This window comes from Odocoileus virginianus, chromosome 1 (genome assembly GCF_023699985.2).
Source record: "Odocoileus virginianus isolate 20LAN1187 ecotype Illinois chromosome 1, Ovbor_1.2, whole genome shotgun sequence".
NCBI lineage: Eukaryota > Metazoa > Chordata > Mammalia > Artiodactyla > Cervidae > Odocoileus > Odocoileus virginianus.
The window spans coordinates 30,093,321-30,112,771 of record NC_069674.1 but is presented as its reverse complement, the minus strand read 5'-3'; the positions used below and the strand labels follow the sequence as shown (position 1 = coordinate 30,112,771).

Sequence of the window (19,451 nt, the reverse complement as noted above, 5' to 3'; positions counted from 1 at the left end):
AACCCAGGGAACGAGCCCAAGTCTCCTGCATTGCAGGCAAATGCATTGCCATCTGAGATCTACTCTTGAAATTATGATTAAATATATTTTACATTTCTCATTCTAGCTTGCATTTTTTAACTTCCCTTCAGAGTTCTGTATATCTCTGTATTGCATTCTAAATAATTTTTTTAAAATATGCCTTCAATTCACGTAATTCCTTTTCTGGTTTGTATAGTGCTATTTAACCTATTCATTAAGTTTTTAATTTAAATCTTTATACTTTTTCTATCTAAAATTTCTATTTGACAACTTTTCATATCTATCTGGTTACTTTTCACAGCCTATTGTTCCTTACTGTATTTGTCTTTTATTGCTGCCAAAACAAACTACCACAATGTTAGTGACTTAAAACACTACTCATTATTATCTCAGTGCTCTATAGATTAACAGATTTTTCCAACACAAGTCTCATTGGACTAAATCAAGGTGTTTGCAGGGCTGTGACCCTTACTGGAGGCTCTTAAAAGCAATTTATTTCCAAGCTTATCATGTTGACTGAATTCAGTTCATGCAACTGTAGGACAGAGGCTTCTGTTTCCTTGCTGGGCTTTAACCAAGGGTCAGTCTCAGTTTCTGAAGGCTGCATGCATTCTCTGGCTTGTGACCCTTTTCATCATCAAAGCCAGCAACAGTGGGGGGTGGGGGGGTATCCAATTCTCATGTTTCAAATCTCTCTGACTTCCCATTCTGTCTCAACTTACCACCTGACTCTTCTGCCTTCCTTTTCTCTTTTTAGGAGGCTAATATAATCACATTGAGTCCTACTGAATAAGATTAGGTGGAATGAGATGGTTGGATGGCTGGACAGCATCACTGATTCAGTGTACATGAACTTGGGCAAACTCTGGGAGATTTTGAAGGACAGGAAAGCCCTGAGTGCTGCAATCCTTTGGGTCACAAAGAATTAGACACAACTTGGTGACTGAACAACAACAATCTAAGATAATCTCCCTATTTTAAGGTCATCTGATTAATAAACTTAACTACATCTGCAAAAGGCTCAGTGGTAAAGGATCTGCGTGAAGGAGATGCGGGTTCCATTCCTGGGTTGGGAAGATCCCCTGGAGAAGGAAATGTCTATCCACTCCAATATTCTTGTCTGGGAAATCCCATGGACAGAGGAACCTGGCAGGCTACAGTCTATAGGATCAGAAAGAGTCGGACACAATTTAGCGACTAAACCACCACCAACCACATCTACAAAATCCCTTTATAGTAGTTCAGTTCAGTTCAGTCATTCAGTCATGTCCGGCTCTTTGCGACCCCATGAACCACAGCATGCCAGACCTCCCTGTCTATCACCAACTGCCGGAGTCCACCCAAACCGATGTCCACTGAGTTGGTGATGCCATCCAACCATCTCATCTTCTGTCGTCCCCTTCTCCTCCTGCCCTCAATCTTTCCCAGCATCAGGGTCTTTTCCAATGAGTCAGCTCTTTGCATCAGGTGGCCAAAGTAATGGAGTTTCAGCTTCAACATCAGTCCTTCCAATGAACACCCAGGACTGATCTCCTTTAGGATGGACTGGTTGGATTTATAGTAGTACATAGATTAATATTTGACTAAATAATTAGGAGACAGAAATCTTAAGAGGGCTTTTTTAGAATTCTGCTTACCATATTTATAATATATATCCAAGACCCTCTTTTATATTTTCAAACATTATGTCTTCACTTTATATTCTTTATTTGGTAATTAGAATATCTGCTGTCTTTGCACTTTGGATTCTATTTCTTTTGTTTATGTTGTTTCTTGCACAAAACACTTTATATCTTGGCAGAATTTATGAGTTTTGACAATAAACCAAAAAGTTCTTTGAGCCTCAAGTTGAAAAAAGTGTTCCTTTTATTTTTTTTTGCCAGGTACCTGGGAATACTACCAACCTAGGATTGCTTTAAAATATAATTTCAGGTTGAAGTCTCCTATACAACACTGATACTGAGACTTTAGGCCCCTAACCTGTGTGGTTATACATTTTCAAAGGAGATTTTACTCCTCCCCGTGAACAGGCCAAAACATTAAAATTTCCTTATGCTTCCCTCTATAAAGTGGGTTTTTTTCCTCATTTTCACTGAGATGATATCCTATCTCAATGAAATTTTCCATTTAACCCTTTCTTGGGTCTTAGTTTGGTCTCCCATCCCTTGCACCCTGTATACTTATCAAAGAAAATTTCAAGATCTCTAGGGATTAGCAGTTTCTGTCTTCAGTCCTAGCTTAAGTCTCTGGATTCTTGCTAGTTCCTTAAATCAAACTTTTCTCTTAATGACTTCTATTATTATTTTTCTGACACAGTAATGCATATTATAAAATATTTATTATTATTTGCCCTTAAGAAGATCTTCCCCACCTTTGATCTCCAATATCTATACCACCATACTGTCACTAACAAAAGTCCTTTTCTTTCTTTCTTTGTATAAAATCCCACGTCTTTTTCTTTCTAGACAAATGAAGGTCCTCATATTTGGAAAAAACTTTCAATTTCTACTTTATTTTTGTGCTGTTTTTAGTGTTTATTGCTGGACTGGTCTGATCTTGCTCTGTACTGGGGACCTTCATTTTTGATATTTGCATTCTTTAAAATTTACCTCGTATATTATTACTTTGCCTAAAGTACTTCATTTGGGAATAAGATAGCTGATGCTGCCCTGGGGTAACAATTTAAACTATTTTTATTTGTATATTATGTTACAGCAATAAAACTGACCATTTGTTTGAGTTTACTTTTTCATTGCTAGTACAATCCTCTCCCTTATAAAAATAAAAACACTTAACTGGGAAAAATCCACACATAAGTAAAGATAATAGTCATTCATTAACTAAATCAAAAAAATTTGGAGCAAAACTGTCATCACAAAGAATCATATACACAATGAAATATTATTCAGCCATAAAAAAGAATGAATTTGAGTCAGTTCTAATGAAGTGGATAAAACTGGAGCCTATTATACAGAGTGAAGTAAGTCAGCAAGAGAAACACCAACACAGTATATTAACGCATATATATGGAATTTAGAAAGGTGGTAACGATGACCCTATATGCAAGACAGCAAGAAATACAGATGTAAAAAACAGACTTTTGAACTCTGTGGGAGAAGGCGAGGGTGGGATGATTAGAGAGAATAGCACTGAAACATGTGTATTACCATATGTGAAATAGATGATTAGTCCAAGTTCAATGCATGAAACAGGTCACTCAAAGCCGGTGCACTGGGACATCCCAGAGGGATGGGATGGGGAGGGAAGAGAGAGGGGGTTTGGGATGGGGGGGACGCATGTACACTCATGGCTGATTCATGTCAATGTATGGAAAAAACCACCATAATATTGTAAAGTAATTAGCCTCCAATTAAAATAAATTAATTAATTTTAAAATCTTATTAAATATTTAGCTATGGCAAAGATATAATAAAATATCTAATAATAACTTTGATATGTAATAATATGTAGTACACACGTCCAGACACAATTACTGTGCCATGATATTGTTTTATCAAGTTTTGCTAATAAATTCAGTTTATAATACTGGTTAAAAGTTACCTTCCCACCTCCCAGGCCAAAAAAGTAGAGAAGCAAGACTTGGAGACCTGGTAGGGTGGAAACAGTGCACACACTTGAAAGGAAGGAAATCTGAATTCTGAGTGCTGACATGTTACAGCGGCAGTTGAGGTAAGCAAAGGAAATTTGGGTGCCTGGGAGCCCTCCAAACACTGGCAGAAGCAGACAGTAAATAGGCATTTAGTGAAATTGCCCCTATTATCTAGACAAGAGCCAAACCCTGAGCAAGATACAGAGATTTAAAGTGACAAAGATTTCTAGTTAACCTCTAAGTAGAGCTCAAGATAATAACAAAAATGATATCTATTTTAGAGTGGGAGGACAAAGATTTGTTTGATCGTCTGTTTGGGCTGTCTCTTGGAAACTTTCAAAGACAGTGCATACCTCTGAAACTAAAAAAGCTTGAGAGCTTTGATGTAAATGGGACAAATGTGAAATGGATGAGTTAAGTCATTTCTGATATATCAACTAGACATAAAGATGTAACAAGAGAACCATATGGCTCACTTAAACAAATTTTGACTAAGTATCATTTTTCTTGTATTCAGCTAGCAGCTGTTGGAAGTAATTCATTAAAATGATTCAAGCTGAAATGTTTATATTCTTTTCTTGAAAGCAAAATGTACTCATTATAATTTGAAAAGTCATTTCATTTTTTCATAATGAAAATATATTCGTCATATAATTCAACAGTGATAAATTGAATAACTAGAAAAAGGCAGAAAAGTAATAAATACTGTGGATCATAAATGTGCAACATATGATAGATGAGGGAACAAATAAATAGGGTGAACAGAGATGATCACACAAAGTGTAATATTATATTGTAATGATTAAATGGACACATTTTTTATTGAAAAAATGATAAATTTTGCATTGACTAATAAATAATGAACATGAATTTTGAATTTTATATATGTATAAAATTATTTATAATTTTTAAAAATGTATAACTTAAAAGATCCTCTTTATCATATTTCATTTTCAAGAATAACTTTATAAATAATATTTACACATACACAAAAAACAAACCATCCCTGAAGACTTCTATGAAAATTAAAGAAGCTATTAAAGGTATGTTTTAACCTTGTCTTCTATTTTATTTTTAACATGAAAATTGCTCTGTTTTAATTTTTCCATATTTTCCTAACTGTACACATTTCTTTTGCCTTTGTGAATTTTTTCCCTTTAGTTTAATTTTAGAATGCCAATAGACCTTGATCTTTCATATCACAAATGTTAGAAGACTATTTTCTTCTTACTTTTGTTTAAATGTTCAGTTCTTTTTCCTTTTTGGTTTCCCACAGATAACTTATTTTTCTCTTTTGTGAATATATCAACAGTTTCAACTTTTATTCTTTAATTTTCCTCTAGTATTTCTTTTCAACATTGATGTAATGGAGTTATATGACTTTTTTCTATACTTGTATAAACTGATAATTCATGTAAATTTCTGAATCTTTTGTTTTTACGTATAGGGCAGACAGACTGAAACCCACAATCACAGAAAACTATGAAATAAAATAAATGCTTAAGCAAAACTGCTGCATAAATAGATAAATGTGTTAATAGTTTTATACTATGTAGCTTTCTTTTCTAACTATACTGAGCTAATGGTGGAAATCATAGCAAGCCTTAGCCATAGAGCAATAAAATGCATTTCTCAGTGCACTAAGAGCATACAAGTATAAACCATAAGATCAAGTGGAAATTCTTATCTGTCTTCTGTTATTTAGTGGGTTCAGTTATACATATATATATATCTACTTTCAATTGTCATACTACATGGCTATATCAAGAGTAATCTGTTTGGAATATTTTTTATATGATGGGATGTACACCTTATTTAGATTAAACTTATCTTTTGTACCACCAGATGACCACAGCTTTGATATTTTTCAGAAAATTCTCTTGGACAGCACTATAGAACACTACAGACATGATTTATACAAGTACCTAATTAACTTGCATATTTCATTTCCTATTTCTAGCTTCATGGAAAGTTCTTGAAATAATAAAATGGACATCTGAAATGTTACACTGAACCCAAAGTGTAAGATGAAGCAAATGACCTCATCTCTCTGAAGGTCAAGTTATAAATTATTCTTGTGATGAAGTAGGATATATATGGTCCTTAAGCGAAATCTCAACTGAAGGCTTCTTGATGAAGGCACATAGATAGTCTTGGTTGCATCTTAAAACAGGTTTTTGGGTGTTCACTGGAACTACAGCAACTACACCAGGACTGATTTAAGAATCATCAATTTTCTAGAGCCAAAGTTTGCAGTGAAGGCTTTATAGTGGCTTCTGAAACTCACCACAGCATAGTCATGCTTGTCATGGCGTTGTCTCATTACTAATCGGAGGAGCCCAGGAAGGGTAAGTGGAAAGGTTAAACATAGGTACAATCCAGGTGAACATGCCAAGCATCACCACAGCGACACCCACAATATTAACGCCAAGTCCAGCTTTAACCTTGAATATGAAAGAGCCTGAATGTTAGTCTCAAACAAAACAAAACAAAACCAAAAGAAAAAACCCAAATTGGGAGAACTGGAATACTGTTGCAGAAGGCATATGCAGATTTACATGCATCTTAAGTGATCGGTATCAATTATTTGTTTCATAAGACAAGTCCTTCCATTTATGCCAAAAAAGAATCTGTTCCCAACTAAATGTCATTTAGCTGGAGAGCATCAGAGAAGTTTCTCTTAGGAAAGTACTGAAGTCGTTACGATTAGAGAAAAATCCCTTAAAAAATCTGCCAATTCAGCTCAAATGAAGATTTGAGTTTTGTGGTTTGGTATTTCAGTGAATATGTTTCAGGTCACTATATGAAAACTGAACCCTTCATATTCATTTCCATATTCTCTTACCAGAGATCTAATATCTCTTCTACTCATCTTTCTCAAAGTTCCCATCCTCCTAGCTCTGATGTCATTATTCTGGTAGCCATTAAACCATCTCAGATTTCAGGGATTGGCCAACTCCTGCCCATAAACTGCTTTGTAAACCAAGTTTTCCAGGATCACAATTTTGCCCGTTTGTGTACATATTTTTGTTGGCTACTTTTATGATGCCATAGTTGTTACAGAGACCCCCTATGGCCCAGAGTCTCAAATATTTATTCTCTGGATCTTTACAGAGAAAGCTTGCCTATCTCAGCATTCTCTGTGTTAAAACATGAAGGCCCGCGGCAAAATGGGATGCCTAGCAATGAATATTATAGAGTTTCTGCCCATGCAAGCCACTCATTTATTTTAGAATCTTGTTTTTTTAAATTCACAAACCTAGCACATTGTTTATATTGTATATAATGCACATTTTTAAACCCAAAGTAAATTATGTGATTTCTGCATAGAGGCATTTACAGAATTTTTATGTTACAGGGGCTTAGGAACAGCAGTCTGTGTAGAAGGAAGGAACTGGGGCTTAACTTGGAACTGAACTTGCACAGCAGGCTCACTGAATAGCCTGTAGTTATATTCTTGCTTGGTTTGGTTCAGAAGTGGGTGATCAAGTTTGAGAGAAGACCAGGATATTCTCAAACTAGTTCTTCACTACCACAACTTTTGTATTTGGCAAAATGTGCACATTTTGTCACTTACATTTTCTATTATTCCTTGCTATGCTAATTTCACTTCATTTTATTTCAGGTGTCACTATTAGAATCAGAAAAAGAAAGATGACTTTCCATCAGTCAGGCACTGAGCCCAACATCTGATTCAGAGCAAATGTCAGTTGTATAAATATTTGTGATAGAAAACCACAGTGCTTGATTGCTAAATTTCATTAACCCTACTTCTTCCATCAGGCTAGGTCAAGTTGGATCCTGATCTTGACAAGCCCCAAGCTTAAACCATTGTGTTGAGTATATTCTATGCTCTCTTCCTCTTTCTGTGTACTACTGAGGCATTCAATATCTCTGTATTTGTGACTGTAAATATTAATGGCACATTTGCTCCAGGTTATCACTCTTAAAAACAATTCTAGGGCCAGTCACATGCACTCACATTCAAAGCAGGACTCAAACTATACATTTCCTAGCAGTTGATTAGTTTATAAAAGGATAGAAAACCCAAGACATCACAAAATAATAATGTCTACTGGACCTGATCGCATTCTTTCAGTTCACTCACCATGTCCATAACTTTTAGATGGCCATATGAAAAAACAATAGCATTGGGTGGGTTTGCTACTGGTAGGAGGAATGCAAATGAGGTACACAGAGTAGACGGTAGCAAAATATAAAGAGGGTTGACATGAATGGCTTCAGCCTGTTGGAAAAGATAAAAGGAGTCTAAGTAAAGTTTTGAGATAGGTATCAAAATGAGCAAAATTATTATAATAAACTTCCCAGAAGCAGGTTGAAATATAAAGACAAAATTATACACATAAATACAGTTTTTAAGATTTTTTAGAAAATGTTATCTTCTTCTTTTGGTTGTTTATATGGTGATTGGTATCCATTTAAGCATTATAATTCAGTTCATTCAGAAAGTAAAGTATCATTTATTTCAGAAATAAAATGAAAACAGCAACTGTTTATCTAGTGCTAAGTGCCATGCTAAGTGTTTACATACATGTTACTATGTAATTATGTAAGTATTTATATATGAAAGTGAAAGTTGTTCAGTCATATCTAACTGTTTATGACCCTCCATGAAATTCTGCAGGCCAGAATACCAGAATACTGGAGCGGGTAGCCTATCCCTTCTCCAGGGTATCTTCCCAACCCAGGAATTGAACTGGGATCTCCTGCATTGTAGGCAGATTCTTTACCAACTGAGGTACCAGGGAATCTCAAATATATATATATATATATAAAGTTATATTATATATTTATATATGCATACAAAGTTTAATGGTATATAATGTATAGCATAATAGAATAACTTCATTTATTTGTATATACAACTTAATTTTCACTACGGCCTTAAGAGATGGTAATTACAGCCCCAAATAGCAGATGAAGAACCTGAGGTCCATAGAAGCTAAAGTAACTGATCCAAAAACATAGCTGGCAAGCAGTTAGAGCTTAGAAGGCTCTCAGGTTCCTTTGGCTCCAAAGTTTCTCATCATTCCATTAACTTACTGCCTCTGTGAGTTATATAATTTAAAATTTCCTTAGGGATCATCACAGAAGAGTTACTACTATTCTTAATTATTTAACTGCTCCCTGTTGAGAAATAAACCCCAGAAAAATTCCAAATTGTATTTCACTAATATCCACTTGCCTACATTTCTTTTCTAGTTTGAAGACACTCAAGAATGCTAACGTCTGCACCTTGAACTGGTAGCAGAAAAATTCCAGAAGGGCAATCTTTCTGCATCTAAAGTGCTTTCCTTTCACCAAAATTATCTGCCCAGGGAAGAAAAACATTTTACTTGAAGCTATTTCTCGTAATTGCCATCTAGTTGTGGAGAAGAGAGACAGTTTTCCCCTCTTTCTCTTTGCAAATCTGCTTCTTACTTATCTTTTAAAATTCTTCTTAAACTGTGCAGAGCTGTGTTGGAGACATTCAAGCTTGAAGCCCGAGGTGTAACCTGGCTTTTTATTCCCTTGCAAATCACTTATATGAAGTGCTTCTCAAAACATCAAGACATCTTCTAGAGGGAGAAGTTAGAGATCTAAATATGAAAGTTGTCAGGAAGCACTGAATCCCAAAATCTTCTAGAGCTGGAAAGGGTCTGAGTTGACCCTCCCATTTATGTGTAAAGGAAAACTATGGGCAGAAAGAAGGTAGATGGTTCTCTTAAGATCCTGCTGCTTGAACATGGAAGAAAAGAGTTCTCCTGAGTTGAGGTCTCCTAAGAAAATATGAATGCAAATAAGGACCACCTTGTAAGTTACCTACAGGGAACCATTCAAGCCCCAAATGATTCTACACCATAATATGAGAACACGCAAAGTAGAACACTGTACTTTCAATGAAGAGAATAAATAGGATAAATGAAATACTCACCAATGGAGATAGTATTGGAAGAAGGAGGGTAATGGTAGCTGGATTGCTGGCTACCTCTGTTAAAGATGTGACGAGCAGAGAAGATATCAGAATTATTAGCCAGACTGGTAATGAACCTAGAGGAGATAATTTATTTCCTATCCACTTAGATAGTCCTGACTCCTAAAAAACAAATTTGCAATATGTGTTATTCATTAATAATTCATTTAATCAGACAATTTAAATATATGAAAAAGCATAATTTGACCTAAGGACTCAGTTTCTAAATTAACATTTTAATCTTTCATATTTTTCTGTGGTTTGTTAGATATAGGTGACTATGACATTGTGAAGTTCTTAGTTATTCTTATTTTAACACCACTAAAATGCTTTAGGAAGTTTGAATTGTCTTCCCCCATTTTTTCAGTTAAATATTAATTACATCTAATTACTTTATATGGCTATAAAAAGCCATGTACTACTACATGGCTTTAAGAAAAGGAGCATCCTTTCTAGTCTTCCTCTTCCCACATTTAAATTAAGCTGTGTTCCTCAGAGGCAACAACTTTCATTCACATTAGCTATTTATTCCCATGTTTATGTTTATGATAGCTATTTTACAAAATTCTACTTTTTCATATTTCTAAATTTTCAATTTTAGACATTATTTGGAGCAAGCGTGCTTGCTCAGTTGTGTTTGACTCTTTGCAACCGCTTGGACTATAGCCTGACAGGCTTCTCTGTCTGTGGAATTTTCCAGACAAGAATACTACAGCAGTTTGCCATTTCCTACTCCAAGGGATCTTCTTGACCCAGGGATGGAACACTGATGTTCTAATATGTACATGAAAATTCACTTTTCTAAAACCTTCCATCATACATATATTTTCTGTCCCTGCTCCCCATTTCCTTAAATTCATATATCAACATTTTAGGTTAAATCAATATTTAAAGTTTGCCATTATGATCATATGAATACTTTTCACAACTGAGCCACTTAGTGTACTGTGATTGCTTTAGCTGTTTTGTTTTAGTTTTTGTTTGTTTTTCCAAGAAGTGATTTCCCTATTCTTTTGCTTGCTTAGTTTTTAAGCAATCACTAATCCTCCAGTACACTTTCCAGTAAAAGAAGAAAACTCCTCACAAGTAAATAGACATTTCAGGTAATTGTTCTTTTTCATTTTCCCTGATGGAGATGTTGATTCTGGAGTATATCCTCCTCTTGCTACACTGGGACTAGTTGCTCTTTAGATCTACTTTACTGTTATTCACTAGATTACTTATGGGTCCCCTTCACCTCTCTGCTGTGGGAATCCTGTCTTGTTAACTCCTTTGTGTTGATGGCCCACAGGACCACATCTTCTGTAACTTCCTGATAATTGGTGCCTGGAAAGTAAATTTCTTTAATCTCTGCATGTCTGAAAACCTCTTTCTTTTTTTTTCGCATTACTTTGATATATCATCCTTTTTAGAATTCTGGATGTACAAATAATTATTGCTCCATTTCCTGTGGCTTCCAGTGGGTTCTTTAGAAGCCTGATGTTCAGATCTTGGATACGCTGTACATAATACAGGAAAATCAATCACACTCAGATGAACAGATATGTTATTCTGTTCTTCTCCTACAAATGGAAGGGACAGTCCTCCATTTGTGAGATTTCACTGAGCTCCTGTGTGTATGAATTTGTACACACATGTTAAAGTAGTATGGACATCAGAAAGGCTCTAATGACAAGATCGGAAGCTGGCAAAAATATCCCCAGATCTGATAACCAGATGTTATGTATATTATTTCTAGCTTTGACATTTTTGTTTGGGGTTTTGATTTTTTCAATGAAAAAGACTGTTTACCATTTAAATCATATTAGCACAGATTCCTCTTTAAATATATCAATATTTAAAGAATGGATTTTACCTATGTATTAGGCAAAATTAGATTACCTAATCTTATTAGGTAAGATTAGATGCAGTTGGAAAAGATTACATCACATACAGTCCTTCACCTCAGGAAGCCACTGAGATCATATTATCCTGCTCATGGCTTCAAGCTGAACACTCAGAGGTAGGGTGATTTGGGTATCCCACAGAAATCTGAGGTTTTGTGCTAGGATTTCCACAGCTAAGTAGAGCCCCTCCAAGATTTTCCTACTTCTTCCAGAGATAGAGTCTAGTGAATCAGACTAAGTCCACACCTTATCATTTCCTTCGATTCTGCAATTCTAGGGTCTGGCCAATGCTTTCAAAACCACTTTGAGTGACAGATATTCTGCGAAGGAGAGATGAACATATTGACATCAATACTAGAATTGCTGATTCTGATTTCCTCACAATTCAAATTAACCAATACAGGAATGGAAGTTATTTATTCTGAGAAACCAGATCTCATTACTACTGAACTAGTAGAAAAGTGTCTTTGTCTCCTATTGTTATCATTTGTACTTGAACAGTCTATGAAGCAAGTCAACTCTAGACTTGAAACAATATCGTAAGTGGCACTCAGAGTGGAGACAATTTTTAAGACTTTCATGTATTACCAAATTGCTGAAAGCTCAGTATAGAAATCTCATACAGAAAAACTGACAATAAAGTCAGAAGCAAAACACAGTCTTTCCTTAGACTGTCAAGAATAGGACAGAACAGATAGTTATTTGTCTTAAAAGACAGAAAAATTTAACTTTTGGGAAACTGAAGGGCTAGACATGATATTTTTCTCACCATTGCTTTTACTTTGATGGCTGAACAAGGAAATGGAATGTTCATAAGTTTTGAGTGTTTCACAGAAGGCTACTAAGTCCAGAATAATTAAAGAGCAGAGAATTTTCATGGGATTTTTGGGGAAGATAGCCTTCTTCTAGCAACCCTATAACCCGGGCAATTTCAAGGGACAAAAGTTTCCCCAGACTCTTACTTTATATCAGCTGCATAGATGATGGGCCAAAGAAATAGCCAACTTTATTTCTCATGGTGATTTCATTTCTTTCTAAAATTATACTATACAGTCCATGGAATTCTCCAGGCCAGGACACTGGAGTGGGTAACGATTCCCTTCTCCAGGAGATCATCCCAACAGAGGGATCGAACCCAGGTCTCCTACTCTACTGGCAGATTCTTTACCAGCTGAGCCACCAGGGAAGCCCTCCTAATATTAGACATAATGAATATTAAACATGGCTACATGAAATTCTTTCTGGACTTCATTGAATACTCATGTATGAAATAATTTTAATGTATTTAATATGTAACAAGTAATGTAATACAGTTCTATTGTTTCTCATTCTACTTTGGAGATATTAGGACCATGATATATATCAGTATTCTTGCCTAGAGAATCCCATGGACAGAGGAACCTGGCAGGCTACAGTCCATAGTGTTGCAAAGAATCATGACTGAAGCAACTTAGCATAGCACATAATTGCAGAGAAATCTGACAGCTACTTAAATTCATCATGAGATAAGGGTATAAACAAAAAAAATGTTTAACAAGGAGTCTTTGTATAAATGACTTTTATATGTTATTTTTCTTATTAAGCTTCTCTTTTAATCCTATTTTGTGGATTAAGAATTCTGTTTATTTTTCTTTTGATATGCTGGGACATCATAAAAATGATGATTTATGTTCACAGAAACTCTTGAACTCTGGACTCACCTCATCTGTGTGGTACAGTTACTGCTTGGCTACTGAAATCTGCATCACTACAATGATAGAATGAAGTTGAGCATTCCAAAAGCTTGGCTGTCCTTGCATCCTTCTTTTGAACAGCTTAGTTAACTGCTAAGTATCTTAGACACAGAGTATTACCTCACAGCCATCTGCCAAGGCAAACCCTCCACCAACAAGAATGGCTATATCCCAGGGCATGAATGACTGGAATTCTTTCCAAGTAATCAGTGGAGAGTAATCAAAAGCAACTGAAAAACAAAAGTCCTACAGTTAAACATTGCTTAAATGTTACAATATGACATGTCTTATTATCATAAATAGCCATCTCATACAAAGTTTTCACTATTTCTGTATTATTCTTATATAGGGAACTTGATCTGGACTTTAACTTGATCTGGACTTTGAGTAATTTCCACCTGGCCTAGGTAGAACATTATATTATAAGAAAAGAAAAATGCCATAACTTAGAAAACTCCTTTGCATTTTATTAGAGAAAAAAATTAGATAAATGATAACATCATATATAATACTATTCATTCATTCATTCATTCATTACACTAACATCTTTGCCTACCATGAGTAACAAGTGCATTGGGCTATCTGCAATCCACCATTGATACAACAGCATCTGTGGAACATTATAATTATCATTCACTCATATTTATTTGAATATTTTATTTTTTTCAAATCATGAGGAGGGTCATGATAGATTCACCAGAATTTCAGTTTAAAATAATTCAAAATTCAGATTAAATAATTTTCTTATTATTCAGGAAACACTTAACATGCTCATAAAGCAATAATCACAAGGATTTCTCTTGATATTTGGGTTCTGATTACTCCATTGATTTTCTTAGAAATAATTTCATCCATGAACATGGGTTTTGTGCCCATTTAACTTTTGTATGTTTCAGGCAACTTTCTACATGGTAAGCGTTTAAGATTACTAAGGAGTCCTCTTCCTGTTTCCTTCCACTTAATCCAAACCAACTCTCACTGTTGATGGAAACTTTGGTATTTCCTGCTTGAATTAAGACCGTATATCTTGTTAAACACTAACATCTCTGACTGTTCCTCTCATGTAAAACTGAATGTTTTATGTCTTGTTCTTTAGTTGCTAAGTCATGTCCACCTCTTTTATGACCCTGTGAATTGTAGCCCACAAGGCTCCTCTGTCCATGGGATTTCCCTGGCAAGAATACTGGAGTGGATTGACATTTCCTCCTCCAGGGGATCTTCCCGACCCAGGGATCGAACCTGTGTCTCCTGCATTGGGAGGTGGATTCTCTAGGCTGAGCCACCTGGGGAGTCTGTTTTATGTCTTATCTTACATTTCAAAATCTAATGTGAATCAGTTTATCAGGGAGAAGAGAAGTTAAAGAATGAGAAGAGAGAGGATGGTGGAAAGCAGGAATCAGAAGTAGGGGTCAGAGAAGTTAAGCCATGCAGAACACACTACTAGGCCTTAGGGCTTTGATTGCAATGGTCAGAAACCTTGGGGTCTCATAGGAATCTCTGCTCTATATTACACAACCTTCTTATAACACATTTGAGATATGCTAGTCTCAAGTGGCGGAGAAGGCAATGGCACTCATCAGTCACTCATCTATTCTGACTCAAGAAATCAAATGGGCCAGTCCAACAGCTTGGCAACCAGTTCCATCCCACCAGATAAATCAATAAATAATGAATGAATAAACAACAAAACTCCACAATTCTACCAGCCTATTTCCAAACAATTTTAAACCATCTTCCCATACTGACAACACTAGAATTTGACCACCCAAAATGTGTTGTGTTAGTATAAAGCATAGGCATGGATGAGAAGTGTGTGTGTATTTATACTCAAATAAGCAGACACATTTTCTTGTCCATGTGTTATGAAGACAATGAAATCTTCCACTGAATATGGTTTCTTTCTTCTGTGACACCAGGTTATGGCTAAGTGTGGGGTTTATTTGCATTTTCTCCAAGGCTACTATGAGGCTGTAAATACTCTTCCCTTGAAACTCCTCACATTTTTAGAGCCTCAGCATTTATTACCGAAGGCTCATCTTAAAGTATAACTTCCAAGTTCTTGTTCCTGTATTTGTCAATAGTAAGATTAATTCTGATTATGACCAGGACAATGAACTTATGATAGACCAAATAGTATCACCCATAGTAGAATTCTAACTAACCATGGTGTGTAAAGAAATCTACTTCTAGCTTCTACAAAGTAAGATGGTCTTTTGTATGAGGAGAGGAAGTGTGCAGTCTGAACAAGGGTTGCAGTGTATAAATAGGAGATGTAAACCAGCAGCTGTGTTCATGTCCATTCCTTCTGCTCTACAGGGTTAACTGAAACCAAGGGAATTTTGTACTTTTGCTCTTCTGTCAAATTCATTCAGAATTATAAATAATACTCAACCAGTTTCTCCCGTAGGTGTAGTTTTGGTCAATCTCTTAGCTGGGATAAGAAAGAACAGGAGTCCTATAAGTAAAGCAACAGTTGAATCTGTAGCAAAACCAGGATACCTAAAAAAGATAAGTGTGTGCATTAAAAAATGCCATCAAGGATTTGTATGAACTAAGCACCAACTGATTATGCTAATAGCATAGAAGTAGGAGTGGTGGTATTGGTTATTTATTCTGGATAATCTGCTCTAAAATCTATGGATTCACAACTAAAAATGAAACTTTGTGAAAATGGAAATCTCAGACCACATCCCCATTATTTCCACAGGTCTCCTTATTTTTAAAAATCAGGTTTACACATGCTGATATGCTAGGCCAAAAGTTCCCTTTCAGGTAAAGCTGACAGATCTGGTAAATAATTTCTTCTCTGGATTATTTCTTTTAATCATATTGACAAAGCATTGAGGTTGAAACAATAGGCCAAGTCCTACATAATTGTCTATAAAAGGCTACTATTGAATTGTGGTAAGGCATGGATGTTTACAGAGTCTTTTAAAACTCTTCTGTAAATTGTGAAAAGGAATTGATCTGTTTTTCTAAGATAGAACATCTGCTTCTGTGTTTATAGGCCCTGGCGATATCATAACAATGAAACTGACTCATTTGAAACTTTGTACCCTATGAAACTCAATCAAGAATATTAATTATCAGAATGGCTTTGAGATGCTCATAGATGATCACTATACAAATTAAGAGTTATTCAGGAACAGATGGGGTCTTAGAAATACCAGGCCATTCCTGCAAGTAAGACAGGTTTCCAAAATCCCCAACAGTTAAGAAGTACCTGGAGACCAGATATGAATGAAACAGGAAGAAATAATTAAAAACCAGTTTTAAAAGTCAGCATATTGATTAGTGAATCTTTGAGTCTGAAAAGCAGAGTGTGTACCCTAAGATTATTCTACTACCTTGCAACTCAGCAGTGCACACATAGTAAAGAGGCTCTTTATTCCTATAATTTACTTGAACAATCTAGATAATCAAAGAAATCCATTATTTTATTCAGTCTGACAATTTTATAAAGCAGTCTTTCCCCCTAAATATAGATTTTCTTTCATTGTGGAGTGAAATGCTGCCTTGGTATAATTTATTTAAAAAATGTAACCAATATTTATTATTTTATAGTTCCTTATTTCTTATATTTCAGTTATAATTTTTGTTGGATTTTTGCCAAATTAGGTCAGGCATCATGTAATCTGATTTTGTTTTATATGAAAAGACATATTGAAATCTTTCCAGGTTCAAACAGATGGAATGAAAACATGAGGTGGTAGCAATAAATCTTGATTTATCATGCTAGCTTTGGAAACTCTAAATGTCTAAAATGTCTACATTACAAATATATTCTAGAGTATATATACTTCATATAAAATCAAACCATAAATACAGAAATAACTGCTCTTTAAAAGACTTTTTAAGCTATTATCAGTTTATATTTAGTTTATTATGAACTAAGGTTGTCTCAATATTACAAAATATTAAGCTTAGGTAAATTTTATTTGCTCTGGCAATTTAAAAACATAATTGCCAATTAGATGTATGTATGCAAATTTCTTCCTCTTTCAAAGCTTTTTTTCTTTTCTTATTGTCTTCTCTCAGAATTTGAGACAACATGGGTGCCTCATCAAAGCAAATACACTTTGTTTTCCTGCTACAGACAAAACATCTGAGTTACATTTTCTTCCCATAAGGAGAATTAAAAACTGATTATATTGAATTTCCTATTGGGGTTTCTGCCTGGTTTTTATTAGCCGTTGTCTGATTTCATTTGGTTTTTACACATTGGTGTTTAGGACTCTCCCCACCTAGAATGATGGGAGTGGCATTTTTGAAAGGGGGAAGAATTATTTTTCTGTTGGTCTAAGTCTTATTACAAAACCAAAAAGTTTAATCAAACTATTAAACAACAGTTTGCTATGAACAGCTTGCTCTAAGTGATTGGATATTGCCTTTTGTTTAGACTTCTTGAAATGAAAAGTTTTCACCCTAATGGAAAGAAAAAGCCTATGAAGCTGCAGCCGATCCTTGAAAACATGCGTCACGCTGCACTGGTGCACTTGTGTGCTCACCAGGAATTGGCAAGCACACTTGGCGGCTCTTAAAAAGTGCTGGCAATACCTATGTAACCAGAAGGCTCTGATGTAAGAATTTCTTCAATCCGTGTGGGCAGAATAGATTTGACTCAAACGTTTTTAGTTTCTATCCCCACTACATGGATTTTTGTGGGGGGATGTTGAGATAGGAAGTTCAAATCAGAGATCTGCTGAATTTAGGCTACACAGGACTTCAGTGAAAGACAGATTTAGAAATGTGAATCTCAAACCAAGGTATTTATATGGACATGTAGGATGGTCCTTAACTTAGCAAATTATTCTACAATCTTCCCCCTCACTTCACATGACTCAGCAGTGTCTGCTGGGATATAAATCACTGACAGATAAACTTAACTCTGACCCAGCTTCTAACAGTAGCTTGTAAAGTCAGTCTTCTTGCTTATTCAGGAACTCCTTATTTATAAAATAGGGGCAGGGATAGATTTATAGGAAAATAATACAAAAATGGACATCAACAGAGGAAAAGACAAAATCTGAACTAAATAAATAACCCTTCATAGAAATAAAAACAGGTTGGCAAAAATCACAGAATATGAACTCATATCAGGTTATTAAGAGGCACTGAGTGGTATTCAGTGCATATAATAGACACTTATTGCACTTCTTGTGGGAAGAATACAGCTCTATGCTAAGCGCTATTATTAGCCCCGGCTTACAGATGGAGAAACTGAGAGGTAAGTGACTTGCCCAAAGCAAGTGGAAGAGCCAAGAATAGAACCGAAGCAGTGCGACTCCAAGGTCCGTGCTCCTGACCGTCTTAAAACATGGCTTTCCTGCAAATCATCCTTCTAATTTTGTAAGGAAGAAAATAGTCTTGTCTGAAGAAGCCTTATCTTTAGTTACAGGGCAGTTTGGTTCCTGGGCTTATTGCCTTACCCTAAATTTCATTCTTTATCACTGTTTTTTTTCCTGAAAAGATTATAATTTTAAAAATCTTTTCAATGGAAAGGAAGAAAAGCAAATCTCATACAGTCTTTCAGAGTCATAGGAACCACTTAGGAGAAAAGCAGAGTATAAAACAGGAGGTGACAAATATAACACGTAATGCTTACTCTGAAAAAAGCGCAGACCAACCAGAGACAAATCCAGGATCTCGGCTGAACCACAGCAGGGCCATTACAATGAAGAGGACTAAGGTCACAATTTCTTGATATCTGTGGGAAAATTCCAGTCCTTTCATTTATTTTCTCAGTCGGGACATTTGTAGAAGCTCCCTGAACTGTTGTCAGGGAGAACGCAAACACTATAAAAACCGGATGTATCAAATATTTAAGAGAATCTGCAGTTCTAACTTCTAAGGGGGCTTTACTCCTCCGTGGGCCTTTCAGCTTCTTGTCCTTCTACCTGGTAAATTTTAGTTAGACATGGTCTGTATTTTATCATGTGGAGTTATATTTATAAAGGTTAGAACACTTGGGGCCCTTATCAAGTGTAATAAATGCACAATAGACAATTATGCACATATTTGTCTTTTAACAAATACTTGCAGTATAAGCTGCATCCCTCGGTGTGTTTGTGTCTACGTACATCCGTATCTTACCTTATTGGTCCAAGTTTTTGATATTCTTGTTTAATAAATGCAGCACAGGCTTTTTGTTTGGCTGTTGGGGGTTTGCCACATTGGAACATCTCCTTAAAGCTAAAAAGAAGAGTGTGGAATTATTTGAGAGAGTA

General features: G+C 35.5%; 1 protein-coding gene across 2 annotated transcripts in view; it reads right to left on the bottom strand.

Annotated features, from left to right (window-relative positions):
• Window positions 1–19,451, bottom strand: part of SLC13A1 (solute carrier family 13 member 1) — a 109,922-nt gene that overhangs the window by 21,907 nt on the left and 68,564 nt on the right. The window contains exons 9-15 of one of the 2 annotated variants that reach the window (XM_020909473.2): window positions 19,318–19,416; window positions 18,830–18,931; window positions 15,617–15,723; window positions 13,345–13,454; window positions 9,567–9,728; window positions 7,740–7,877; window positions 5,919–6,075 (exon numbers count right to left, since the gene is read on the bottom strand). In XM_020909473.2, the coding sequence (XP_020765132.1) occupies window positions 5,938–6,075; window positions 7,740–7,877; window positions 9,567–9,728; window positions 13,345–13,454; window positions 15,617–15,723; window positions 18,830–18,931; window positions 19,318–19,416 (856 nt within the window). In that variant the 3' untranslated portion in view covers window positions 5,919–5,937. Of the gene's footprint in view, window positions 1–1,991; window positions 6,076–7,739; window positions 7,878–9,566; window positions 9,729–13,344; window positions 13,455–15,616; window positions 15,724–18,829; window positions 18,932–19,317; window positions 19,417–19,451 lie in introns of those variants that run through there. The other variant, XM_070466353.1, reaches the window with a different exon arrangement.